Source organism: Podarcis tiliguerta, assembly GCF_965153285.1.
Source record: "Podarcis tiliguerta genome assembly, chromosome: 2".
Taxonomy (NCBI): domain Eukaryota; kingdom Metazoa; phylum Chordata; class Lepidosauria; order Squamata; family Lacertidae; genus Podarcis; species Podarcis tiliguerta.
Window position 1 is genome coordinate 41965402 of NC_139535.1, and position 27986 is coordinate 41993387.

Below are 27986 nucleotides of genomic sequence, written 5' to 3' on the forward strand. Positions count from 1 at the left end.
TATTCTCAATATTTTTTAACAGAGCATAATAAAAATTGTTTTTTTTTTTCTCCTTACAGCAAAAAAATCAGCCATAAAAAAATCAAATGCTTACATGTGTCCACTCTACAAGACAAGTGAGCGTAAAGGAACCCTTTCGACCACTGGGCATTCTACTAACTTTGTCATTGCATTAATGCTATTAACTGATCAACCAGTCCAGCACTGGATTAAGCGAGGGGTTGCTCTGCTTTGCCAGCTGGATGACTAATGTTGAAAAACTCAGAATCAAAACAGGACAAGACGAGGGGATTTCTTCCCCTAAGTGAAGAACTTTGTTACTGATGTAGTTTGATCATTTGAACTTCTAAATTGATTGCAGTATTTTGAATTTAAAAATTAAACGTGATTGTTATTCCTTTGTAAAGTTACCGATGTATTCTCCTGTTCTTTTGTAACAATATTGTCAGTTGCTAGGATAAAATAGTAGCTTACTTAATGTAGCAACAAGGCATTTTGAGGCTGTTGAAGGATCACTTTCCTGTTGCTTACAGATGTTGGTTTTCCCCTCTCAACTCTTAATGTCCATTCAACTTGCCCAGAGCAGTAGTGTGGATTCAAAAGAAGTGGTGCAAGGCATCACATGAAAAGCAGAAAAAAAGGTGCACAGGGTGCTATTCAGAATAACAGCACTAGCAATTGCCTAGCATCCTGGAAGAAGAGAGTCTATATAACCAGTGCCAGCTACCCACTAGTGAGCACCTTCTGTGGTGCAGCATCTGCTGCCAGCAGCCAGTCACTCAAAGCTCAAGGAGAAACCGTGGGGAGAGTCTCTCTCCCACCCAGATGGTGGAGAAAGAATGGTAAACTTAAAAGTTGCAATGTGACATTGTACTGGCCAGGATTAGTTATGCCCACTCTGGCACAGCGAACGCAAAGATATGTAAATAAATTAGAATATGTAAATAAATTGGAAATTTTTCCTAAGCGTTTGTCTAACTAAAGTTCAGCACATTTATGTACTATTGATTTCAATGATAATTGAGAACCCGTTGGTTTATCTTGCACTAAAATCAATGGGACTTTAAAAATCCTCAAATTTGGGTGCATCACATCCCCAGGTTTATGAAAAGTGTAGATAATATGTTGTCTGATATTTATCAGTTTTTAATGTATTGTGTTTTTGAAGCTGTTTTAATTACATTCCCATACATTTAAGATATTTCTGAGTGTGTACTATTGAGAAATGTATTTCCTTTAGCAATTCTTGAATTGTGATGAAAAATGTCTAGCCTTCTGATCTTTTTTTTCACATGTCAGGTTCATGTCTCTGAATTCTGCTAACCTTCGTGTAATCCTCATGGGGAAACTTGTGGGCATGCATAGCAGAGTGTCTTATGGTCAGGTATTTATAGTAAGTTATTAATGGATATGGGCTATGCAAGAAGCAAAGGATCATTTTTCAATACATAAAACGTCATACTTCGTTTTAACATTTGCTTAGAGTGTGGGGTCTTCTCTGTTTCAAATGTGGAAAAAAGGTGAGGAGGATTTGTTCTTTTTCTTAAATCTTTTTAATGAAATTCTAAAAGCAACAATAAAAACTTTAAAGAGTATATATGTACTTCTGGCATTTTTAAAATCCTATTGCAACTGTAGTACCAAAAACCTGCATGCTTTGCTTTAAGCCAAAATTATTGATGGTAAAATGTTTGGTAGCTTAGTAGATAAGTATTTTCTGTTTCAAACTGCCTCTAGCCACATGCTTAGTTTCAAAATGTTTGTAATACTTTTTCAGATATCTATTTGGTATCCATGAATAGTAGAAACCAGAACCATCTTACCATAGGGAGTGTTGCCTGAACAGTAATAGAGAATAACATTTCACCATATTTGCAATATGCATGGCAAATATTAGTGCTTTCATAAAGTAACCAGATCTGTATAACAGATCAATCTGTATAACAGATGTAAATACTTGTCTGTCAATAAGGAAAATATATGTTATTATACTTTATTTATGAAGTTAAATTCTGAGCAGTTTTACTCCAGAATTTCTTTTGGGGGGGTTGTTAATGGGTGCAATCCACTTTGTGTCCTACATGCCTTCCAGAGTACTTGAAGAAATTGCAAAGATGTCCACAACATCTAATGTTATGAGAGAAGAAAAACTTTTCTCTATCCACTTTCTCCATGCTATGCAAAGTTTTGTAAGCTGCTATCATGTCACCTCTTCTCTAAACTATAAAGTCCCAAATTGTGCAACCTTTCCTCGTAGGGGAGTTGCTCCAGGCTCCTGATCATTTTGATTGCTGTTTTCTGAACATTTTCCAACTCTACAATGACCTTTTTGAGGTGGGGCAAGAACACAACAGCTGTATGTTCCCCAACAGTTAAACAAGTATTGAGCAAAGCAATAGTAAAGGTCAAGAATAGATTTCTCAGCATCGCATCTGATGTGATCCCTTTTTTCCTACCATGGGAAAAATCTGACAGTGGGCAGGAAATCAAGTTGTTGCTTTTTAAAAAAGAGATCAATTGAGACTTTTAAGTTAAGACATCTCTGCTTTTGTTTCAGCTCTATTTGTTTCTGATTCTATATATTTATTTCCACATATATAGCTACTAATTTTTCTGGAAGTGCAGAAGAAATAAAAGAATTAGAAATCATCTTTGAAGCATAGAACAGCTATTTGATCCTACTTGTTTTCCAAGATATGTGGTTTTAGCATGTACAATACTACAGATATATATGATGATGTTGATGATGACATTCCAACTCAGTATGTCATTCAGCAAAGTTTGCAGGACATTCAGAAGAGTGAGAAAGAGGCTACATCAAGAAATGACAGGTATGTATGTCCTTCTAGATATTGTTGAAACTTTTGAATGTGCGGCTTCAAAACATAGCACTGGATGCCAGCACTGGTGTAGCCAAGGGGAGGCAGGGGGAAGATGCTCCCCCTAAATCCATCAAAATCAATACAAATCTGAGGTTCTGCCCCCCCCCAACAAAAATCTTGACTACACCATGCTGGAGGCTATAAACTCTTTCAATAGTGTTGTTATGGTGACATTCAATGATTTTGCATAATGTTATGTACATGGGTTTTTCTCCATTTTATGTATTTGTTTGTGTGTGAGTGGTTATCATGATATATGTTATGGCTAGTGAATAACATAGTCATTTTAGTAATGATTCATCCGAAGTGAAGCATTGTACATTCATTAGCCACACTTTTACAGTTCCTTTCCTCAGAAGATTCAGAAGTCTTGTTCACCTGTTGCACTGGAAAAAGAGGCAGGCTGTCTCCATACAGCATTGTTATCATCAAAATCAGTTAATTAAGTTTCTCCTGACTTTCCTCTCAAAGTTGCCTAGGGTGGCAAACAACAAGGTAGTAAAACAAAACATTTTTTTAAAGTATTTTAAACATTTAGAAACAATCACATACAGACCCTCATAGCTTCAGCTGCAAGATGTCTAAGGCTATGGGATGACACCAGAGAAGGAGAGCGAAAGAGAATTTTAAGGCTGGCAGTTGCATTAATGATGAATCCTATATTCTCCCAAAGTATGTCCACTACTGAATGCTGCCATCAAAGGTGCCATTGTGTGTCTTTGAAATGGCAGCCTTTCCCACACTGCTCCAAACCTCCTGTCAGAATTCTGGTGACACAGACAGCAAAGGGCTTTTAAATCCCATTTATTTCAGTGGGAGAATTAAGCCCTCCGGATGATCTATGCTGCTGCAGCTCTTTGAGACAGGGGTCGGCAAACTTTTTCAGCAGGGGACCAGTCCACTGTCCCTCAGACCTTGTGGGGGGCCAGACTGTATTTGGGGGGGGGGGATGATGCAAGAGCACCACGAGCCCCGGTGGCTGCTTACCTGTGTCTTGCGAGCAGCAGGGGCTGGCGGCAGCAGCAGAGGGACAATGAGCAGTGTGCGAAAGGGCTCCGGAGAGGGGTTGCTTAAAATGGCGGCTGCTCGAGTGCTGCTGCTGCTGTCACCAACAATGCCCAGCCCCCTTCCTCCTCTAGGCAGGGCGGGGAGAAGCCAGGAGGAGGGAGGGAGGAGGTGCCGCTGGCGTGTGAGGGAGAGGAAAAGAACGCACACACGTGCTGGTGATCCACGCAGCGATTCCCAGACCGTCCGCGGGCCGGATCCAGAAGGAAATTTGGCCTGATCCAGCCCACGGGCCTTAGTTTGCCTACCCATGCTTTAAGATATCGGAATGGGAGACCTACAGGGAACCATGAGTGAAATTAAATGTCACACTATTATGAATGTTCTGTCTGCACAAACATTGCCGCTTGCCAGATTGAACAATCTTCTCTCTTCCCCAGATTGGCAAAGGCTGCTTGAGTCTTAACATACTTTGGCGGAGTTGCCTGCAGCGTTCAGTAGCTCTTGGAAAGCACTGCCCATAGGCCATTGTTGAGCTTCAGGGGATCAAATAATTACACTTTAATTTTTCTTTTAACTTGCAAGCAGATATACTTCTGTGTGGCTAAATAAGCCCCCTAAATGTGCAGATATCATTACCTTATTTTTAGTGCTCTTGTTTTATTTCTAAACTGATAACTGACCATCCAAGCACGGTATTAGGGGGGATGATTCAACAAAAAACACCAGAAGAAACTGAGCCAGACCCAAACGCCTCGAGGGTAAAAAACAAACCTATTAAATGTCTATTTGGAGTGGTAACAAGTGAGCATTGTCTCTTGTTTCTTTTCATGTTTGGGGGAGAAATATCCTGAAGGAGCAATGCTAGGAAGCTGTGCAACAAGAGGGAGAAATTAATAGTTTTGGCTGATTTTAATTATTATTTTTGGTTGTCTTTCAGCTTTAATTTTGCTACAAGTACAGATTACAGGAAGATCATCACTGCCATTCGGACAGTTAAGTATCTGCTTTGACTTCTTTGGGGAATTAAGTGGGATTCCGACACAAGGAGGAGTACTTTATTTCCTTTATCTTGCACAGACTTTTAATGAACTGGATTCATTAACTGATAATGAACCATCAAGTGGTGTACATGGATGTGTGCAGTGCTTTTTTTCTATAAAAAAAAATGTTTAGGGGTACTCTCATTTTGACTCAAGAAAACCACCATTTTATAGTTCAAATCAGGAAAAATAAATACAGTAAATACAATGAAACTGACCAATCACCACACTAGATTCCAACTCCTGCTTCACACATTAAACACTCGCTTCCGTCTGAGACTCAGGAAACACCGTGACAGGAAATGAGGCCACCATCGGGGGTAGCAACGGAACTGATGATTCACCATGCTATTCAATGGAACTGACGATTCACCGGGCTAAAGAAGAAACTTTTTTAAAAAAATAGTTTCTTCTCCCGTTAGATACACAAAATGTTTAAGGGTCTGTGTACCCCTGCATCCCCCCCAGAAAAAAAGCACTTGATGTGTGAAACTTCCCCCTTCACCATTTTAATTAGAGTTCATTAGGGTTAACAATGCTCATATATGTCTTTGGACATAAAAGGCATGAAGGGTGCATTATTGTGACCTCTTTCACCCTTAACAGGTGAAGAAGAGGCTTTGCTTAAGTTAATGAGGTGTGGCTCTGCTTTTCGGGAAGCAGACCAGCAAGGGTGCCTTCCTTTACATGAAGCTGCAGCACAACCCAACAAGAATATTCTAGAAATAACTCTGAAAGGTAAAAGGATCTCCCCCCAGCTTTGTTCTCAAGTCAGCTTTGTATGTTCACTTGGTGCCAAAGCCATGTGTCTCTCCTGATTATCTTTCAGCTTCACACCCCGTGGTGTGGCAACTGACAAACCTGAAAGGGGAAACACCTCTGTTTGTAGCAGTGGACAAATGTCTTGAGAAAAACGTCAAATTTCTCCTCATCAATGGTTTTAATCCTGATGTGAAGAATGAAGAAGGAGATTCTGCTTTAATTATTGGTAAATCAAATTGCAGAGTTTCATGTAGTGATTTTTTGGGATGCCTTTTGTGTTTTTTTAAAATAATGTGAGTGTATCAAACCTTTTTCTCATTTTGAGAAAGACTCGGGGGACAATTGTCTATTTCAGTACTGGTCAAATGGCAGACCTGAATTTGACTCATTCCGCTTGTCTTACCTTTTCCCCTCTCTGAGCCGTGCTGGGACTAGGGGAGGAGTCCAAGCTATAGACAGGGGTGGCAGGGTTGAGGTTTGTGACTGAGGGACAGCACTCAGATCACCTTGCCCTTTCTTATTTCCCCTTTTGTTTGCAGGGCATCTAGGTGTGCTGCAAAGCTCTGTGCCATGGAGACCCAGCCATACACCACTTTAAGTTGCCCAGAGGCCCTCTGTACCTTTATGAAAGGGTTTGCTTTGGATAGGAAGCTGCCATTGGCCCACACAGTATTGTCAACACTCACCTGGGTTTCAGGAAGGAATCTTTCCCAGCCCCACCGGGAGGTCCCTGGAATGGAACCTGAGACCTTTTACAAATAAAGCATGTGCTTCTCCCCATACCTTGATCAGCTAAGATCAAGCAACACTTTCTGCTGCCCTCTTTGGTTGCACCCCATTCAAAGGGAGGCCCACCATGAATCGGAAGGAGTTCGGGAGGAGGTTCTTCAATCTCTGAAAAACCCAGCACAAGACTGTAATGGTTCTAGGGGTTGCTCGTGCGTAAGTTGCCGTTACTCCTGGCTAGGTTGCCTGGTTGAACCTTTTTGTCTGGACAGCCTCAAGTTTCGTGGCTGCCTCAGTCGCTGGCAGCATCTGTCAGTGGGCGTTTATTGAACCTCTTCCAGCATAGAAGCTGTTTGACGCCCAGTCTCCTCCTACTCTGCCTGCGCGGAAGTCTTCTGCGCAAAGTGGGTGTGGGCAGCGGAGTACCCGTACTCTCTCCGCTGGTCTCCGGCGAGGAGTCCTGGAGCCACCTCTCCGATTCCCCCATCTGCCCCCCTTCTCCACTGGTGTTGCGCTGATTTCCTTCCCCAGCGGATGGGCTACCTCTCTCCCTACTGGGACCCTCTCCACCATCCCTCTGGAGCCTCCTCTCCGCCTCCAGCTCCGATGGCAGTACCCTGACAAAGACTGTCAATATTAGTTGCATTTTGCTAAATTTGGGACTGAACACAAAGTCTGATTCTAAGTTTAGCCCCTTGCAGTGCTACATGACCTTTATTGCTGCATATAAATAGCATGAGGCAGCCAAGCAATGGCTTCTCCTGTCTTGGTTTCACAAGAGAGGGAAGCTTTTGGATTTGATGTCTTTTTCATTAGCCATGTAAAATGCTGCTCTTTCTTAACATTTTACAGCAATTAAACACAATTCGTACGAAATTGTCTCCTTGCTGATACAATTTGGTGCCGATGTCAATCTCCAGTGTGTCAACAAGAGGACAGCTTTACATGAGGCGGCCAGGCTAGGCTTCAAAAACATGGTGGAGCTTTTGCTTTGGTCTAAAGCAGATCCGGATCCACGGAGTGCATATGGACTCACCCCTCTCGCACTGGCAGCGCAGAATGGGCATACAGAAATTCTGGAAATTCTATTGCGTAAAGGTGAGGACTTTCATGCAATTCCTTGGAAGTTCAGTGGTGCACCTAAGGCTAGTTTTTCTGGTAATTGCCAGAGCAGTCCTGTGATAGAATGCTGTTCTAACTAAGGGAACACAGGTATAGAATTTAAAATACTCTGTACGGAGTGGATGGCACAGATTTTTGACCAGGCATATACAGTACATATATGTTTTTTCTCTCGGTCTTTGAATGCTCATTCACAGCAGCCAACCCATAATGATCTGTTGACCATAATGATCTGTTGATAGCAAATCTTAAGGAGCCAATGCTGATGGAGAGGTGTATACACTGGGAGTTTTGCAAAACTTTGCTGGGTGAGCAAAGTAAGAAAGACCTTTGCTAAAAAGTGCTCATTCAGCATTCTCAGTTGGTATATCTGGCAAGCATCTCCAACACACATTTATGTTTTGTGTTCACGGATACCAATTCAGCTACTACAAAAAAGGAGCCAAGAGACATAAAACATAAGGTAGATATTACATTACAGTGAGCATTGAAACATTGGAATGAAACTCAGTGTATATATTCAGGACATGATTGAAAGTTCAAAGGTCACTGTGGCTCCTGAGTGTGGGAATTTTGTAGACAGCCCATTCTGGGTGTGGTTGCATTTGCATTGAAGGAAGAGGTTTCTAGTTTGGGGATACTAGTGGCAAGTTGATTCTTTAGCTCCATCATACCTTCAGAACATGGATGTAAGGCATAAAGGACAAAGAAAGGATGGATAAGGTTTTAGAGGCATCAGGAAGCAGAATGGGAACTGAGACTGTAGTAGCAATTTGATGTATGTGTGTGGATGTGAAGAAAGAGACCTGCTAGTTTGTGAATGTGTTGCGCCACTTTTGCCTACAAGAGCCCTTTATTCAGGACTGGTCCTGTTGCAGTGTAATACTGATTCCAGTATTTGATCCTGCAAAAAACCCCAACTTATTCCAGCACAACTCTTTCTGAAAGAACTAGAATTCACATTATAGCAGTCTGGGGTGCTATAATGAGGGTGCTAAGTACTATTGCACTAAATCTCTGTTGCTCTTCCTCCCTTAGGTGCCAATGTTCTTTCCCAGGCATCTGATTGTGCATCCATATTATTTGAAGCTGCTGGAGGAGGAAATCCGGATTGTGTCTCTCTTCTTCTAGAGTATGGAGCTGATGCTAATGTAGCAAAGCATTCAGGTCACCTGCCCATTCACAGAGCTGCTTATAGAGGACACCTCTTGTGAGTTATGAAAGCCAACAGGTTATACAATTGGGATGGAGGTGGGTGGGTGGGGTTAGTGGAGTTAGTCATATTCCCGGGGCATGTCAACACTGCCTTACAGGTCGGCTCTCTCCCAAAATCTGCCTTGTGACATAACTATTTGCGGGAGATGAGCAGGGCAATAATTTATCATATACTCATCTGCAAGTTTGATGTAAACAACCTGATCAAAACCTGAAATGATGGTGATAATAATGATGAAAATAATAATAATGATGATGAAAATAATAATAATAATAATAATAATAATAATAATAATAATAATAATAATAATAATTATTATTATTATTTATTATTTGTACCCTGCCCATCTGGCTGGGTTTCCCCAGCCACTCTGGGCGGCTTCCACAGAAACCAAAAATACACTAAAATATCACACATTAAAAACTTCCCTGAACAGGGCTGCCTTAAGATGTCTTCTGAATGTCAGGTAGTTGTTTATCGCTTTGACTGATGGGAGGGCGTTCCACAGGGTGGGCGCCACTACCGAGGCCCTCTGCCTGGTTCCCTGTAGCTTTGCTTTTCGCAATGAGGGAACAGCCAGAAGGCCCTCGGCGTTGGACCTCAGCGTCCGGGCAGAATGATGGGGGTGGAGACGCTCCTTCAGGTATACTGGGCCGAGGCCATTTAGGGCTTTAAAGGTCAATACCAGCACTTTGAATTGTGCTCGGAAACGTACTGGGAGCCGATGTAGGTCTTTCAAGACCAGTGTTATGTGGTCTCGGCGGCCGCCCCCAGTCACCAGTCTAGCTGCCGCATTCTGGATTAGTTGTAGTTTCCGGGTCACCTTCAAAGGTAGCCCCACATAGAGCGCATTGCAGTAGTCCAAGCGGGAGATAACTAGAGCATGCACCACTCTGGCGAGACAGTCCATGGGCAGGTAGGGTCTCAGCCTGTGTACCAGGTGGAGTTGGTAGACAGCTGCCCTGGATACAGAATTAACCTGTGCCTCCATGGACAGCTGTGAGTCCAAAATGACTCCCAGTATTTATACCCCGCCCATCTGGCTGGGTTTCCCCAGCCACTCTTGGCAGTTTACAGCATATATAATAATATGTCAAACATTAAAAACTGCCTGATACAGGGCTGCCTTCAGATGTCTTCTAAAAGTTATGTAGTTCTGAAAGGAGAACGTTCTAAAGGGAGAGTGCCACTACTGAGGCCCTCTGCCTGGTTCCCTGTAACTTCTCTTCTTGCAGTGAGGGAACCAGCAGAGGGCCCTTGAAGCTGGACCTCTGTGTCCGGGCTGAGCAATGGGGGTGGAGACTCTCCTTCAGGTATACTGGGCCAAAGCCGTTTAGGGCTTTAAAGGTCAGCACCAACACTTTGATTTGGCCTTGAAAACGTACTGGGAGCCAGTGAAGATACTTTAGGACCAGTGTTCAATGGTCCCAGCAGCCACTCCCAGTCACCAGTCTAGCTGCCACATTCTGGATTAGTTAGTTTCCAGGTCACCTTCAAAGGTAGCCCCACGTAGATCGCATTGCAGTAGTCCAAGCGGAAGATAACCAGAGCATGCACTGCTCTGGTGAGATAGTCCGTGGGCAGGTAGTGTCTCTGTGCAGTCCTCCATGCAGGTTCTGCACTTGCGCAGAACCCTTGTACAGAAGCTTCTAGGGCTAACTCAGTAAATGTTTTGGGTGCAAAGGTCTACCAATTCAACTGAAATGCATTCCTGAGCAGACAACATCCCACTCATTTCTTTTCTTTCCAGCAATACCACAGCAACATTTGGACCTTTCTCCTTTCCTTGCATTGTTGTTGTTGTTTTGTTGTTTAGTCGTGTCCGACTCTTTGTGACCCCATGGACCAGAGCACACCAGCTTTCCTTGTAGCTACAAACTAAAGCTTCCTTCCTTCCTTCCTTCCTTCCTTCCTTCCTTCCTTCCTTCCTTCCTCTCTCTTTCTCTCGCTCATATGTTTCCTCAATTTGCATTTTATTTTTGATATATTTATGCATTTTCCTTTTCCTCTTGGGATCTTTGTCTGCCCATGTGCCTATGGCACTACGTTACATCTTTTGAAAAGTGCTGAAGTCGTCGGGACAAACTCCCAACACATGCAGCTACCACCTCTCCTCTTTTGCCTGAGTGAGGAGCAACAAATGACCTGTTGTCCTCATTGTCAAAAATTCATCAAGCTAGAGCTTTCTCGAAGAATATTTTGATTTGATTTGTTTTGCTCCCTAGAGTTGTACAGATCTTGGTTCCAGTGACGGACAGTGATGCCATCAAGGAGAGTGGAATCAGTCCAGTTCACTCTGCAGCCGCAGGCGGACATCCTCAGTGCCTTGAGTTCCTTCTCAAATCTGGATTTGATGCCAATTTTATGTTGCATCAGAGAATTCGCAAAGGCTATGACGATGAGAGGAGGTCAGCCTTGTATTTTGCTGTCTCTAATGGGGATATTGACTCTGTTCAGTTGCTCCTGGATGCTGGAGCCCTACCAAACCAAGACCCAGTTAACTGTCTCCAGCTGGCCTTGAGAATGGGCAACTACGAGCTCATTGGTATCCTGCTTCGCCATGGGGCCAATGTGAACTATTTCTGTAGGGTTAATACAACACATTTCCCATCAGCTCTGCAGTACACGTTGAAAGATGAAGTAATGTTAAGGATGTTGCTGAATTATGGATACAATGTTCACCGCTGCTTCGATTGTCCTCATGGAGCCAGTGTGCATTCCCAGTACATATTTGAAGGGTGGACCTCAACTGTTATCAAAGACACAATGGTGAGTGCTTCTGATGGGAGGGAGGACTGCTTACATTTGCACCATCTTCTGATTTGCCCCTACAACACCCATCAGGCTATTTCCCCTCAGTTGGGCTCCAGAACTGTGAGTCTGCATATGACTGGATATTGTCACAGTGGAAGAAATAAGCACTCTGTGTATTAGCATTTCAAGGCAAATAAGGAGCCTAATAAATGGGACTGCAAAATCAAATGCTACCCTTAAGATGGCACTCCTTAGAGTAAATAGCTAGTATTGGTTATCATGTGTGCAAATGGTGTTATTTTTTTCTGAACTGAATTTGCTGTATGGCTGGTTTGCTTTGCTGCAGTTTTGGCCAGGGCTTTACTGGGTTGAGTCCTCTAGGGGACTTTAATAATGCAAAATGCTGAATGAACTGGTCTCAAATGCTCTTATTTTTTCTCTTAGTTCTGTGAGGTGATAACAGTAGCCTGGTTAAAGCACCTGTCCGGGAAAGTGGTGCGTGTGATGCTAGATTATGTTGATCATGTCAAGATCTGCTCTAAGCTTCAAGTTGTACTTCAAGAACAGAAACTCTGGCCGGAAATCCATGAAATTTTGAGTAAGTGTCAAATACATTTTAGCATCTTGAGAAATGTGATATTCAAATACGAGGAACAGAGCATGTTGCCCTCAAATTACCAGTTGCATCACATTTGAGGGTGCAAACTTGTCCTTGCAAGCGCCTCCCAGAATCCCTAGATCAGACCTATTCTTCCAACATTCAAGGCATAGGAGCTCCAACACTGGAGCCTCCCTTTCTGCAGCAACCTTGGTCCAACCAATGTCAGTGCTCTGAAGTCAGCAGCCTCCAAAGGGATGTGGCAGGCAGTGGTTGGAGCCAATGGGAGGAAATGTAATGGCAAGGTTGGGTAGGGATGTAGCAGTGCAACGTTTGTATTTCATTCACCACCACCCTTAGAAGCTTAAAATATCATTAAAACAATTGCTGGATATGGGTACAAAGATCCACCAGGTTTGGTTTTGATAAATGTGACTCAAAGCCACAATACTCAATGTAATTGTTGTGGGTCATACTGACATCACCCATGTCTCTATGAAGTCACCTAGACTGCCTATAATAAACCCTTCACTGTATTGTAAGGAGAGAGACATGTACACTTGTGTTATCCAGACTTCTGGATAGAAGATGACTTGTCGGCATGGTGCACATGTCAAGGTAAGCCGGGAGCAAACCTTGGCTACACATCGTGCTTAAGGAGGAAAGCGTTTAACCACAATCTTGCATTCATTCACGTTAATCCAAACCTTTGCTTAGCTGCTGAACCACACTAAGCTAAAAGGACTAGGGAGGATCAAAAGTGTTGTGATCTCTTTCTCAGCAGCCACCAAGTTCATGTTGAGCCATGGTTTGGCTTAGCATTATGTGCAAATGTCGACATTGTGGACCAACAACCTCTCCAACTGACTGAGCAGAGCAGAGCAGAAAAATCCTAAGGGTGCATCATTTCTAAGCCCCTTTGTGTCTGCCAGGACAAAAAGAGTGGATATGGGATGGTTATCTGTTTTCTGTCTTGCCTATTTGGCTTTAAAGGGGGGCGGGAATCCTTCCACTGAGAAGGAAAATAACTTTGCAAGTTCCCAGGTTGGCACACTTTTTTGGCCTATCTAGGGGGATGGTGGGGGAACAAGGGGGCTTGGGACTCAGCAAATCCAAAATATCCCCAGCACGCTGCCAATGGATCACTAATGATGTGATAATGATACAGTAAGGTGTGTATTCAAATACTGAGTACATGATTTATATCCTACTCAGCACACTGTGTACTTGCAAGAGTCAATCCACAATGGGATCGCTGAGCTGACACCTGCTTTTCTGCTTTGATTGATCAAGGCACTGGACCAGTTGTCACAGCTCACAATTTGCAAAGGTTTCAATAGGACAGAGGCTACACATGACCAAAAAAAAGTTTGATGTAATAAAAGTATTAGCCTTTTTTATATCACACTTTGCAGTGTTCAAAGTGTTTTCAATTACTTCTCCATTCAGCCTGAGAGCTTTTTCCTATCCATGCAGAACAATCTGTTTACTCAAGTGTAATTCGCACTGTGTTCAATGGCCCTTACTCCTTGGTAAATAGGCATAGGTTTGCAGCTTGAGAGTATTACAGTTCTTCCTATCTTGAGAGCCATTTATCTCATAGTGCCATTGCCTTCCGTTAAGAGTTTGGGTGTAATCCTTGACGCCTCCCTTTCCATGGAGGCGCAAGTTACAGCAACAGCCAAGGCGACATTTTTCCACCTTCGCCGCATCAAGCAGTTGGTCCCTTACCTTTCCCGCCCCGACCTGGCCACAGTGATCCATGCGACGGTCATCTCCAGGCTTGACTACTGTAATTTGCTCTACGCAGGGCTGCCCTTGAAGCTGTCCCAGAAACTCCAGCGGGTACAGAATGCTGCAGCGAGGCTCCTCACGGGGTCTCTGCCATGGGAGCATATTCACCCAGTGCTTTTCAAGCTGCACTGGCTCCCAGTGGAGTACAGGATCAGATTTAAGGTGCTGCTTTTGACCTTTAAAGCCCTTCACGGCCTAGGACCCTCGTACCTACAGGACCGCTTCTCCTGGTATGCCCCATGGAGAGCCTCAAGGTCCATAAATAACAACACCCTAGTGGTCCCAGGCCCTAAGGAAGTTAGATTGGCTTCAACCAGAGCCAGGGCCTTTTCAACTCTGGCTCCGGCCTGGTGGAACGCTCTGCCTCATGAGACCAGGGCCCTGCAGGATCTGATTTCTTTCCGCAGGGCCTGTAAGACAGAGTTGTTCCGCCTGGCCTTTGGCTTGGAACCAATTTGATTCCCTCCCTCTCTTTCTTTTTTCTTTTCCTTCTCCTCCTGCGATGAGGCTACATTTTAATATTTTAATGTTCCATTATTTTAATGTTGTACTTTACTTTTGTTTTTAAGTTGTAATCATTCATCTTGTTTTTATTATTGCTTGTAAGCCACTCTGAGCCTGGCCTTGGCTGGGGAGGGCGGGGTATAAATAATAATAATAATAATAATAATAATAATAATAATAATAATAATTTTTATTTATTATTATTATTATTATTATTATTCAGATGTTGTTCACAACTCTGGGAAGCAAATAAGTCATATTTTTAAAAAATATTTTTAAAAATATTTTAAAAATATTAAATATTTTTTTAAATAGGATTTATGCAAGGTCGTGCTTATAGATATCATTGGCACTCCCACCAGATCAAGAAGTTTCAAAAGCAGGCCTAATGATGAATGCATGTTTTCTCCTCCTCCAGCAAACACCCGTTCTCTGCAACATCTTTGTCGTCTGAAGATCCGCAATTGCTTAGGACGCTTGCGTCTACGCTGCCCTGTCTTCCTTACATTTCTGCGATTACCAAACCGTTTGAAAGACTACATTCTCTATAAGGAATATGATCTCTATGGACAAGGAAACCTCAAAGGAATTTACTAATGCAGGTATATATAAAGTTGTATTGGGAGGGGGTCCTATACGTAATTATGTGCATGTTTAAGTTGTAGCTATTGGAGTCCTTCTGTTTGTGAAAGAGTTGATTTAGCCCAAGTATGTGGCAGCACAGAGACCACAAAGAACGAAGCTTAAGTAATGCAAAGTACTGCAGTTTCTTCCCCTTTTACATCTCTGGATGTCAAACATCCCAAGGTATAGAGACTGATCCGCTCATTCTTTGCAAATTACATATAAAGCAGATGGATTAATAAAACCCCAGTCACATCAGGAGGGACATGGTTTCAGTTTCTCTAATCTAACCACACTAAAATAGTTTTTTTAAAAAATTATATATAAGCTCTTACAAACAATAAGAGCATGTTTCTTGTTCTATTGGAAATAAATAAAGACATTATTCCAGCTGTTAACTTTTTTTATTAAGTACAATAAATGATCTCTGACTATATTAAATATATGAATAAGATTCCTGAATGACTGACAGACTTAAAATACATTTGACAAAATTTCAGGATCTTTTTAATTTTTTTGGATAACATGATGATGGTGATGACCTTTGAGGGAGCAATTGCAAACAAAATATATTTTACATAATCATTACAGAAAACCATCTTCTAAAATTGACTGGACTTTGCCAAGGTCCTTCCCAGATAGGTTTATTAGTATCTAGAGTTCAGTCTGCAGTTGACAATACCAACTTGACAATCACTGGATATTATTAACAAGTATTCAGGGAAACTGTATTAGATTCTTAAAACATGGCAAAAAATCACAATCACTAGAACAGGACCAAACCATTACATTACTGTAAGAATTTGACCATCCACTACATTAGAAAAGTCACCCATAATAATTATACAAGCTGCTTTGCTTGCATATAAACCTCACTATAGATCATTGTTCCTTCAGCTGTATGCTGGTTTATTCTTTCTACCAGCTTACAGCACATGATCTTAGTCTACTGGTTGCAAATTCAATTTTGCAGAGCAAGGAGTACTCACATAAGGATCTTTTAAAAAGAGATGTCAAGGAATAGTAATTAAAAAATTAATCTTCACCAAACTTGGGTGTTAGTGCTTTTTTTTTGGCAGAGAACACAAGTGAAAATGCTGATCTGATTTTTTTTTTTAAACCTCAGATTCACATGCAAACAATTAAAAGGAATGCATTTCAATTACAGCATGTTAGGGAAGAGAAGGACATGCAAAAATATGTTTCATTTTGCTATATTTCTGGGTAACACAGAAAAGCACATCTTAGGAAGCTCACTTCTCACAAACATTTAATAATCTTCCTTTCTTCAATTTTTGGCCTTGAAACATTGATCATTCTAGTTTACAAAACTGAAGTATAAAAGATATAATAAAGCAATTGTGCTCACTGTGGAGTTTAGCTGTTCTGCTCCTTGACAGCACAATCATATACATTTTTACTCAAAATTAAGTCCCACTTGAAATGTGGTAGCTTACTCAAAGACCTAATCTGACAATGGGGGGTGGAACGGTTTCACTCTTTATTTCAAAAATAAAAGGGAAAGTTTGCTTCATGACATTACCGTACACACTAGAATCTTCCAATATGAACATGTTCTGGGTAGGAAACCTCATTTTAACATACAATTTGAAGTGTGGCACTGGTGAGTTATGCATCATGACCATACTGACAAAATTGCCAGATTTTTAGATACAGCGATCATGTCTAATAGTAAAACTAAATGAACTTGCCCAGTGATCAGATTTTTTTTCATGCCAGCTAGCATCCAAAGGCAAGAAATGCATAAAAATTCAAGCAACTAGGTTTCTGTGCTCTTTCTCCTGGCCAGTCCAGTTCCTGCCAATTGTGTCTAGCCAATTGTGCTCTCTTAGTCTCCATTTGTTTCTCAAAAATTGTAAAAATAAAATACAATGGTCAGTAATGTGTTGTTTTTTTGCCCACTATCCATCTCTAGAAGCAGAACCAGTGGATATGCTCCCCGTTCCATGGCTGAAGGATCTTATGCATGCTTCCCTTCTCCCCAAATATTCCTCACTGCTTGCACTCTGGAAGCTCCAGGAAGAAAAGGCACAACCGATTCTTGGCCTGGACATGTGTGATTCTCAGGAGTGCTTCATTTATTGGTGTCACACCCTTGGGCCTTGCCACCTCAGCCAGATCTACTGTTACAGGACCCAGTATTACAAGAAGAACCAGGGCGGTTGAGACAGCATGGTGCTTGAGCAGCAATGTTTAAGTCGAATTGACTTCTCAATGTGGAACCCATTGTGGAACTTTCAGAAAATTATTTTGACCTTACAGCATTCTTCTGTTGAGTCACTGAAGTCTATGCCTCTCCTGCTCCTGTCCTTCCAGGTAGTGTTCTTAGTTGCAATCACACTGGATTCAGAGTTAGGTGCTCTTTCTTTAGCAAGATATCTGTGCTTTTTCATAAGGACAGTGTGATATAGAGTTGTTCCTTCTTTTGTGCCAAAGGTTAACATTAGCTTCCATGGCAAACACTGTCAACTTTTTGCCCTGATCTTGTCCATTCCCTTGGTGTGAGAAAGGCGATAATGTACCCTTTTAATGCCCTCCTCACATCAACAGAATGATAGACTTTAGACAAACAAAGCCCTTTTTGTGTCTTTTCATCCTACAACCTTTAGTTAAAAGGTGCCATCAGCTATCACAGCATGTTGGCTTATAACAGCATTTATTTCATCCTATGAAGCATTAAAGTTACCTGTAGCAAGAAACATTATGGTTCATTTAAGTAATCCCACTTGCTGGACTATCATTCAAAAACATGGCACTGTTGATCTCGCCTGAAACATGTTTCGTTGATGATAGTCCATCAAAGGGGCAGGGTTTCTGTTGAGGCAGGTGATTAGCTGTGGGAGGAGCTTATCAGTGTTTGCAGGGCAGCGGCGCGCGCCTATCGGCGCGCGCAGTTTGAACCATCTTTTAGATTTAGGGGAGCTAGTCTCAAGCCCAAAGACACATTCTCAAGATGGAGGGGGAGGGAACAGCTGCAGTCGCCTGCGGTTCCTGCGCAATGTTTGCCATCTTGCCAAAGGTTGCAGGCAGCTTTACGTGCAGCAATTGCATGTTGATTGCCCTCCTAAAAGACAAAGTCCAGCAACTGGAGGAACGTGTAGCTACGCTCCAAAGAATTAGAGAGCTGGAGCTCTTCTTGGAAGCAACAGAGCACACCGTCTCCACCAAGGAGGAGACAGGGGACTCCCCTGAGAAGGAGGCTAGTTCACCAACACAGGAGCCCGATATGTGGAGAAACGTGACTCAAAGAAGTAGGAGGCCCAGGGTTCGCTCTGATTGTCTAGAAATACACAATCGCTTTGAGGTCCTCTCCCCTAGCATGGAAGACGAAGAGCAGACTCCATTTGAGGATCTCTCCCTCATTACAGTCGATCACGTATATGAAGATGAGCAGCAAAGTCAGTCCTCAGGGAATGTGCAGGCGACCTTGGAACGGACCGCTCACGGAAGAACCCTGACCAAACCTAAGAGAAGGCGTGTAGTGGTGATAGGGGATTCCCTACTGAGGGGAACAGAAGCAGTGATCTGTGGGCCTGACAAGATGTCTCGGGAAGTGTGCTGTCTCCCCGGGGCTAAGATCCAAGATGTAACTGAACGACTGCAAGGAATCATAAAACCCACTGACAAATACCCCTTCCTCTTGGTTCATGTGGGAACCAATGACACTGCAAGCAATAGCCTCCAGAAGATCAAAAGAGACTACGAGGCTCTGGGCAGGAAATTGAAGCAATTAAATGCACAAATCGTCATCTCATCTGTCCTCCCAGTTGAACGACGTGGCCCAGGGAGAGAGAGGAAAATAGTGGAAGTAAACAGCTGGCTTCGCAAATGGTGTAAACAGGAACGGTTTGGATTCTTAGATCACGGACTGCAGTTTCTTGAGGATGGACTTCTGGCAAGCGATGGGCTGCACCTCACAACGGTTGGGAGGAATGTTTTTGCCAAAAAACTAAGAAACCTCATCAGGAGGGCTTTAAACTGACTAATGTGGGGGAGGGAGACAGTGCTCCTGAAGGTAGGAGTCTATTAATTGATGAAGATGATCATCCAAATGTCATAGACCAAATGGAGCAAACAGCAAGCAGACCTAGTGGTGGGAGGAAAAAATCCTTAAATAAGAGACACGGGGGAATGACTAATGGACTTCAATGTCTGTACACTAATGCACAAAGCATGGGAAATAAACAAGATGAGCTTGAGCTCTTGGTACAGCAAACTAAATATGACATAATAGGCATCACTGAAACCTGGTGGGATAAGTCCCACGATTGGAATGTAAAAATGGAGGGATACAATCTATTTCAGAGAAACAGACCAGACAAGAAAGGAGGAGGAGTGGCATTATATGTCAGGGATGTGTATACCTGTGAAGAGATCCAAGATTTAGAACCTCAAAGCCAAAGTGAGAGCATTTGGGTCAAAATTAAGGGAGAGAAGAATAATAGTGACCTCATTGTGGGAGTTTACTATAGATCCCCAAGCCAAACGGAGGACATAGATGATGCCTTCCTGGAACAGATGGCCAAGCATGCAAAAGGAAGGGAGATAGTAGTAATGGGGGACTTCAATTACCCAGATATTTGTTGGAGGTCAAACTCAGCCAAGAGCATAAGGTCAAACAGATTCCTCACTGGCCTTGCAGACAACTTCATTGTCCAGAAAGTGGGAGAAGCAACAAGAGGAACAGCCATTTTAGATCTGGTCCTAACCAATGTCGATGACCTGGTTAATGGGGTGGAAGTGGAAGGATCATTAGGCGCAAGTGATCATGCTCTTCTGAAGTTTACTATACAACGGAAAGGAGCAGCCAAGCATACTAGGACTCAATTTCTTGACTTTAAGAAAGCCGACTTCATAAAACTTAGGGAAGTGCTGGGTGAGATCCCATGGACAGTAATACTAAAAGGAAAGGGAGTTCATGATGGCTGGGAGTTTGTTAAGAGGGAGATAGTAAAAGCACAACTTCAGGCAATACCAATGAGACGGAAACATGGAAGGTGCCTAAAGAAGCCAGGGTGGCTATCTAAAGAACTTTTAACTGAGTTAAGATTAAAAAAGGATGTGTACAAAAAATGGAAAAGGGGGGAAACCACCAAAGAGGAATTCAAACAAATAGCCAGCACGTGTAGACACAAAGTCAGAAAAGCTAAAGCACAGAATGAACTCAGGCTTGCTAGAGAGGTTAAAAGCAACAAAAAAGGCTTCTATGGGTATGTTCGTAGCAAAAGGAAGAACAAAGAAACAGTGGGGTCACTCAGAGGAGAAGATGGTGAAATGCAAACAGGGGACACAGAAAGGGCTGAACTCCTCAATGCCTTCTTTGCCTCAGTCTTCTCCGATAAAGAAAACAATGCCCGACCTGAAGAATTTGGAGGAAATGATTCAGCAGAGGAAACACAGCCCAGAATAACTAAGGAGATAGTACAAGAATACTTGGCTAGTTTAGATGTATTCAAGTCTCCAGGGCCAGATGAACTGCATCCAAGAGTATTAAAAGAACTGGCAGATGTGATCTCAGAACCACTGGCAGTCATCTTTGAGAATTCCTGGAGAACAGGCGAAGTCCCGGCAGACTGGAGGAGGGCAAATGTTGTCCCTATTTTCAAAAAGGGGAAAAGAGAGGACCCAAATAATTACCGCCCAGTCAGTCTAACATCAATACCAGGGAAGATTCTGGAGCAGATCATTAAGCAAACAATCTGTGAGCACCTAGAAAGGAATGCTGTGATCACCAATAGTCAGCATGGATTTCTGAAAAATAAGTCATGTCAGACTAACCTGATCTCATTTTTTGACAGAATTACAAGCCTGGTAGATGAAGGGAACGCAGTGGATGTAGTCTACCTTGATTTCAGCAAGGCATTTGACAAGGTGCCCCATGATATTCTTGTAAAGAAGCTGGTAAAATGCGGTCTTGACTATGCTACCACTCAGTGGATTTGTAACTGGCTGACTGACCGGACCCAAAGGGTGCTCATCAATGGTTCCTCTTCATCCTGGAGAAGAGTGACTAGTGGGGTGCCACAGGGTTCTGTCTTGGGCCCGGTCTTATTCAACATCTTTATCAACGACTTGGATGATGGACTCAAGGGCATCCTGATCAAATTTGCAGATGACACCAAACTGGGAGGGGTGGCTAACACCCCAGAAGACAGGATCACACTTCAAAATGACCTTGACAGATTAGAGAACTGGGCCAAAACAAACAAGATGAATTTTAACAGGGAGAAATGTAAAGTATTGCACTTGGGCAAAAAAAATGAGAGGCACAAATACAAGATGGGTGACACCTGGCTTGAGAGCAGTACATGTGAAAAGGATCTAGGAGTCTTGGTTGACCACAAACTTAACATGAGCCAACAGTGTGACGCGGCAGCTAAAAAAGCCAATGCAATTCTGGGCTGCATCAATAGGAGTATAGCATCTAGATCAAGGGAAGTTATAGTGCCACTGTATTCTGCTCTGGTCAGACCTCACCTGGAGTACTGTGTCCAGTTCTGGGCACCACAGTTCAAGAAGGACACTGACAAACTAGAACGTGTACAGAGGAGGGCAACCAAAATGGTCAAAGGCCTGGAAACAATGCCTTATGAGGATCGGCTAAGGGAGCTGGGCATGTTTAGCCTGGAGAAGAGGAGGTTAAGGGGTGATATGATAGCCATGTTCAAATATATAAAAGGATGTCACATAGAGGAGGGAGAAAGGTTGTTTTCTGCTGCTCCAGAGAAGCGGACACGGAGCAATGGATACAAACTACAAGAAAGAAGATTCCACCTAAACATTAGGAAGAACTTCCTGACAGTAAGAGCTGTTCGACAGTGGAATTTGCTGCCAAGGAGTGTGGTGGAGTCTCCTTCTTTGGAGGTCTTTAAGCAGAGGCTTGACAACCATATGTCAGGAGTGCTCTGATGGTGTTTCCTGCTTGGCAGGGGGTTGGACTCGATGACCCTTGTGGTCTCTTCCAACTCTATGATTCTATGATTCTATGATTCTAAGCCTCAGATTATATGTTGGGGTAAGGGCAGCTTTCAGTCAGCATTATCTTCAAATGAATTTTCTTTTAATGTATTGTTATCTGTAACTTGTAATTTGTTTTACAATTTCTACTTTTTAACATGTTCTTCAAATTTTATGTTGATTTCTGTTTGATATATAACTGGGATGGGGAAGTCGGTATGGTAGCAATGCAGATTGTGTTACAGTGGTACCTCAGTTCTCAAATGCCTTTGAAGTCAAACATTTTGGAATTCAAATGCCAAAAACCCAGAAGTAAATGCCTCGGTTTTCGAACGTACCTTGGAACTTGAACAGGAAACGTTGCTTCCGTTTTGAGTTTTCCATATTGAGGCTTGCGTTTTGAGGCTTCCGCTTTCAGTTTTCGAATGTTTTGGAACTCGAATTATGTTAGAAAACCAAGGTACCACTGTATTTCTATTTTCATGTAGCTTTGTGTCCTGGTCATGTCGTGAAAGAGGCTGGCTAGGACAGAGTGAGCAGAATAACCTGCTTTCTTGAATTTGATGCATTTCCTGCCTTTCTCACTTGAGGGATGATTACCCAAGAGAAAAACCTTTCAGGTTAGACCAGTGGCCCCTTTTCTAGCAAGTTGTGGGACCTGTACACACTACATAAACCAGATACTTGCAAATTCATGGTTAGATGTCTAGATTTTTGCAATGAGAATTCCACTATTACTCAGGTATAAACGTACTCTCCCTTAATACTTCGAACATACAGATTATATATGGGAACAATTGACAGGTTTCAGTTCCACAAAGAGCATTAAGCCCTTTGAGATCAATATTTAACAGGAAGATAAAAAATAACTGGTTATATAAATGAGAAAATTTGGTATTTATACACATTATAATACAGTGATTTAACATACATGTATACACACACATATACATATCCAAATTGCAGGTGACAACTGCTAGAGGTTAGCTTGAAACATGAGAACAAAGCAACTCATCTGTCAGATGAAGTGAACTGGCTATATCAAATTTTATATTTGAGCACTGTTAAATATGGCTTTAAGGGCTCAAAAAAGTGGTATAATTTAATATAGATTTGCCAACTGAGCTGCCCAAAAATATGAAGACTTAATTAAAATTAGTCTACCTTACAATGAAGACTACGAACTATTTGGGTGGCATTCCCTCAATCTTATTCTAAGGGAGACAGAAGATGGCACTACTGCTCAATGGGTTCCTGCAGTCCATTCGGTTTACTGGAGTGATATCCCTCTCCTTCAGATAGCTTAGAACAGAAACACCCCCAAAGTGTCTTAACACGCATTACAATGAAGTGTTATAAAGGCCAAAATGAATTTCCCCTCCCCAGTTCTCTGGAGAAGGGTGGAAAAGGTCTGGCGTATTCTGAAAGGTCCTGAATATTGGCTGCTGCATTTTCTTTTGCTACAGAAGAACTAAATTCTCCTTTGGGTTTACTTTTCCCCAAAGTTAGGTGTTCTTAGTAACTGAAAACCTGCTGGGGTTGAAAGAAGTGATGCCTAGATTTTGCAACGCTTGGGAAGAACATTGGTTTCTTCTCTCACCTTGTTTCTAAAAAGTTACTAAATATATTTTGTTGATTTCTTTTAAGAAGTGATTTAGATAAAAGGCAGACCACATGAGAAAGTGGTGAATCAACAGATTGAAATTGATTTCTTTATGTTATCTATTCACAATTTGAGTTGGTTGCCGATGCCATGAATGGGTTGGGTATTATCTCGTCATGTGACAGAGGCAGGAGAGCATTTAGCGAGGGCTCCTTCCCACTCAGCGGCGAGCGCCTCAGGAGCAGCCAAGCGCCAGCCAGGGAGCTGGGGGCGGGCCTCGGGGGAAGGGCCAAGGAGGAAGCAAGCTGCTCCGTGGTGACGGAAACAAGCCCGGCTGGGAGGCAGGCGGAGGCAGCAGCACTAAAAAGCCGAAGTTTCACTTGCACATCAAGACACTGACAGATGATGTGGATTACAAAGCACTTGACATTTGCTGACTGTTGGCGATGAACTGCCTTTAGGATGGGAAACTGTTTATGATCAACATGATTGATGGACCATATCAATCTGAACCAGGCCAGGAGGAAGAGGAATGAAGGAAAACAGAAATCAGGCCTAATAACTGAGGTCACTGTCAAGAGAATGGCCAAGATCTCCTCAGGTGAGGGTGAAACGGGGAGGGAGGGAAAGTAAACAGCCCCTGAAAACATCACCACACTCTGGAAGATCTTGTTGACCAAACCCCTGCACGGAACTGTATCTGCATGAAGACCAATGCCTGCCATTGTCTACCTGGGACATCTCCTCTCCAAACCCCACCTGCGGGCGAGAGAAGGATCTCTGGTGGTGAGATGGGTGTCCTTAGTTTCTTGCCTCCAGTTATGTGCATTTCTGACTGGTATCTTTGCCTTGATTATGTGCATTGTATCGACAGCCAGTGTGAACTGGAGAGTGTGGCGTGTAGAAAACTTCAAGGAAATGAGCTCTGGAAATGTCTTGACAACCCTGCAAGGAGCTCAGGGAGCATCTGCAAGCGATGATGTTGGCCCTTCAATCCCATGGTTTCCTGATAAACAAGGAGAAGAGCTGCCTTGAGCCATCACAGCAGCTTATCCATCTGGAAGCCAAGCTGGACACAGTCAAAGGTTTGGTGGCTCTGTCTCCAGAGTGCACCAACAAGATCAGAGCAGCAGCATCTCTGCTGAAATCTACCAAGGAAATTGATATCAAGCATCTATCGATAATCCTGAGCCTCTGTATATCAGCTTCTCAGATCACGCCCATCGCCTACAATGGTTTCTGCTTCCTCATCAATGGGCAATCACTCACAAGCATTGCAATGTGCTCAAGTTACCTCCACTGGTCAGGCTGCCAATGAGATGGTGGGCGGCAGAATCCAATATACAGAACGGAACTCCCATTCATGATCCGGAGAATTGTGATCATCGCAGATGCCAGTTTTCAGGGTTGGGGAGCTCATTATCAAGGTCACTTTGCACAGAGGTGCTGGTCACCACAAAATCAGAAGCACTCGATAAATTGGTTGGAGCTAAGAGCTACCAGGTTGGTGATGTTTCATTTTGCACATCGACCATGTGCTGCTGCACACAGACAATTCCACCACAAAATCACACATTTGCAGGCAGGGTGGGACAAGACCGATTTCTCTGCAAAAAGAATCATTGCTCCTCTTCAACTGGGGGAGGGGGAGAGGAACACCGTTACTCTTGCAGGGGACAGCACTTTACAGGCAGATTGGCTGAGTCGCTCCCTTCTCAATCTGGGGGAGTGGATGCTCAACAGGCAAGTCTTCCACCTGATTCAGGAGTATCTAGGTCCATGTCAAGTGGATCTGTTTGCAATAAAGTTTCATGTTATTTTTCCAGGTACAAAGACAGTCAAGCCGAAGCATGGGATGCCTTGATGGTATCTTGACCAAAATGTCTCCTATATACCTTTTCCCTGCAGTCAATTTTGCAACGTGTTCTCCAAAAGATCATGATAGAAAGAGATCATCCTGGTGACCCCTTTCTGGCCCTGCAGGCCTTGGAAGTTGGAGCTCCAAGAGCTAGCCATCTCAACACCTTGCCATCTTCTGGTGTTGTCCTACCTACTGCAGCAAGGACCCTTGTTCCATCCAAATCCATAGTGGCTATGTTTGACTGCATGACATTTGAACGCAGCTGTCTGAAACATCAAGGGTTGGATACAGCTGTCATCTTCACCATTTTGGCCTCATGCAGACCTTCCACTGTGTGGATATATCAGGCAACCTGGACCAATTTATCAACTTGGTGTTTCTACAGTGAAGCTGTGTCCATGTCCACATAAGAGTTCATTTCCAGAACTGAAGCTCTATGTGAACTATGTTACACTTTCAATGCATGGGCTACAAAATGGTTTGAAACCAAATGCTTTAAAAAGGCAAGTTTCCGCAATACCTTCAGTTTTGTGCACTACAGGTCGTGCCCCCATTTCACAAATTTGCAAAACTCATTAGTTAAACGCTTTTTGAGGGGGGCATTTCTGCAAAATCCATTAGTAGCACACTGTTTTCCTTCTTGGAGTTTGCATATGGTGCTGGCAGCACTGCAGAAACCACCGTTTGAAACTTCGTGCAAGATATCTGTAAAGCATCTATCCTTTAAGGTTCTCTTCCCTGTAGCCATTATGTCTGCATGTTGAGTGTCTGAGTTGTCTGTATTATTGGTAGCTAAACATCTGTGCATCTTTCACAAAGACAAAAGGGTTCTAACAGATCCTTTTTACGGAAGGTCCTTTCCCACTTTAATGTCCAGCAAGAATTGGTGCTACCTAGCTTTTGTCCAGATCCAAAACATCTGAGAGAGAAAGCGTGGCACAACTTTTATGTTTGCCTTACACTGAAGGTGTATATTGAAAGGACATTAGAATCACTGACTCCTTGTTCATATCCTTTCAACTATGGGTATAAAGGTTGCTCCTTCCACCCTTGCAAGGTGGAGCAGGGCTTGCATACCTCTAGTGTACGAGTCACGTAAGTTGCCTCTGCCGTTGCACATATTGGCTCATTCCACTAGATCATGGGTAGGCAAACTTAGGCCTGGGGTCCGGATGCAGCCCAATCGCCTTCTAAATTTGGCCTGCAGACAGTCAGGGTGTTTTTACATGAGTAGATGTGTCCTTTTATTTAAGATGCATCTCTGTGTTATTTGTGGGGCCTGCCTGGTGTTTGTTTTTTTTTTCTCTCCAAAATATAGTCCGGCCCCCCCACAAGGTCTGAGGGACAGTGGACCGGCCCCCTGCTGAAAAAGTTTGCTGACCCCTGCACTAGATCAGCAGCAACTTCAGCTGCGTTTATAGTTAATGCTCCTTTATTAAAGATCTGTAAAGCAGCTACTTGGTCCTCACCAAGTATATTCACCAGGCATTACAAAATGGACCTGTCTGCTTTGGCTGACGCTATCTTTGGGCACGCAGTCCAACAGGTGCCCTAGTCACTGTAACTGCAGTTGGGACCCGCCCTAAATGGGAAAGCTGTGATACGTTCATCCCATTCATGGCATCAGCAATTGAATCAGACAGAACAATTGGTCTTATCTGAAGAATAGATTTGATAGGCTACTGATGACATGAATGGGACCTCTCCCTGGTATAGACTGTAGTGATACTGATAATTTGGTTAGTTGCTGCATTGTTTTCAACGTATGTTTATTTAAAGTTTACATATTGAGCCAGGAGAGAGGCAGGCATATGTAGAGAATTTTCATTCCTACTGTAAGTTCAATGCCTGTTGGAATTCGGCGAATCCCATAAAACTGAGGAATGACCGCACCTGCCTCCCAGGGTTCTTTGCCCTCCTGCCTCCATCACATGATAAGGTAATATTCAAGTCATCAGCAACCTATCAAGTCTGCTCTTCAGGTAAGACCAATTGTTCTTTTTGCATAAACTAAAGGATCTGACTATTGTAAAAACAGATGCACTGTTTTGTATTAATAGTATTACTTTACTGGAGAAAAAGGCCAATACATGTTTGATATAACTAAACTTGTCATGCACTTGCAATTAAAAATGATCAAGAAGAAGAGGGTCAGCATAATTTTCCTCAGTGATTCAGCAGGTTTATTGTAAATGCACTTATGCTGTATGTGGAACTGTTTCAGTAAAGGTAAAGGTACCCCTGACCATTAGGTCCAGTCGTGGCCGACTCTGGGGTTGCAGCGCTCATTTCGCTTTATTGGCTGAGGGAGCAGGCGTACAGCTTCTGGGTCATGTGGCCAGCTAAAGTCTTGCTAAATGGTATTTAGAGAAATTGTGAAAATATGGACATGGATCACAGAATCAGTTTTATCTGAAATAATAGTTGGCAATGTCTCCATACAAATAGTTCTTCTCATCTATTTGTATTTGTTACAAAACATATTCGTACATTACCAAAACACATACTGCAATT

At 42.8% G+C, this 27986-nt stretch overlaps 2 protein-coding genes across 7 annotated transcripts in view; both read left to right on the forward strand.

Annotated features, from left to right (window-relative positions):
* DNAH12 (dynein axonemal heavy chain 12) overlaps positions 1–1595 on the forward strand; it is a 91703-nt gene extending 90108 nt beyond the window's left edge. For both annotated transcript variants that reach the window (XM_083420181.1, XM_083420182.1), the window contains one exon: positions 60–1595. In XM_083420181.1, coding sequence (XP_083276307.1) covers positions 60–250 — 191 coding nt within the window. In that variant the 3' untranslated portion in view covers positions 251–1595. The remainder of the gene's footprint in view (positions 1–59) is intronic.
* On the forward strand, positions 1300–27615 carry ASB14 (ankyrin repeat and SOCS box containing 14). Of its 5 annotated transcripts, none has more exons than XM_083421350.1 (12): positions 1300–1520; positions 2602–2831; positions 4828–4887; positions 5537–5668; positions 5760–5918; positions 7271–7516; positions 8579–8750; positions 10982–11525; positions 11955–12108; positions 14825–15008; positions 16967–17856; positions 22048–23702. In XM_083421350.1, the coding sequence occupies exons 2-10, from the start codon at positions 2732–2734 to the stop codon at positions 15001–15003; spliced, it is 1746 nt and encodes a 581-aa protein (XP_083277476.1). In that variant the 5' UTR covers positions 1300–1520; positions 2602–2731; the 3' UTR covers positions 15004–15008; positions 16967–17856; positions 22048–23702. The 5 variants fall into 5 exon arrangements, with proteins under 5 accessions (XP_083277476.1, XP_083277477.1, XP_083277475.1 ...); XM_083421351.1 differs by having other exon boundaries at positions 1447–1520; positions 16967–17887; positions 21916–27615; XM_083421349.1 differs by having other exon boundaries at positions 1447–1520; positions 4828–4879; positions 5533–5668; positions 16967–17887; positions 21916–27615.
* Positions 27616–27986: the final 371 nt, after the last annotated feature.

What these genes read in the sequence shown, in the direction of transcription:
- ASB14 (XM_083421349.1), top strand. Translation starts at nt 2,710, where the DNA reads ATGTACAATACTACAGATATATATGATGATGTTGATGATGACATTCCA. An exon ending in GCTACATCAAGAAATGACAG is followed by an intron (nt 2,832 to 4,827) that starts GTATGTATGTCC and finishes GTTGTCTTTCAG; the next exon opens with CTTTAATTTTGCTACAAGTA. An exon ending in GCTTATAGAGGACACCTCTT is followed by an intron (nt 8,751 to 10,981) that starts GTGAGTTATGAA and finishes TTTGCTCCCTAG; the next exon opens with AGTTGTACAGATCTTGGTTC.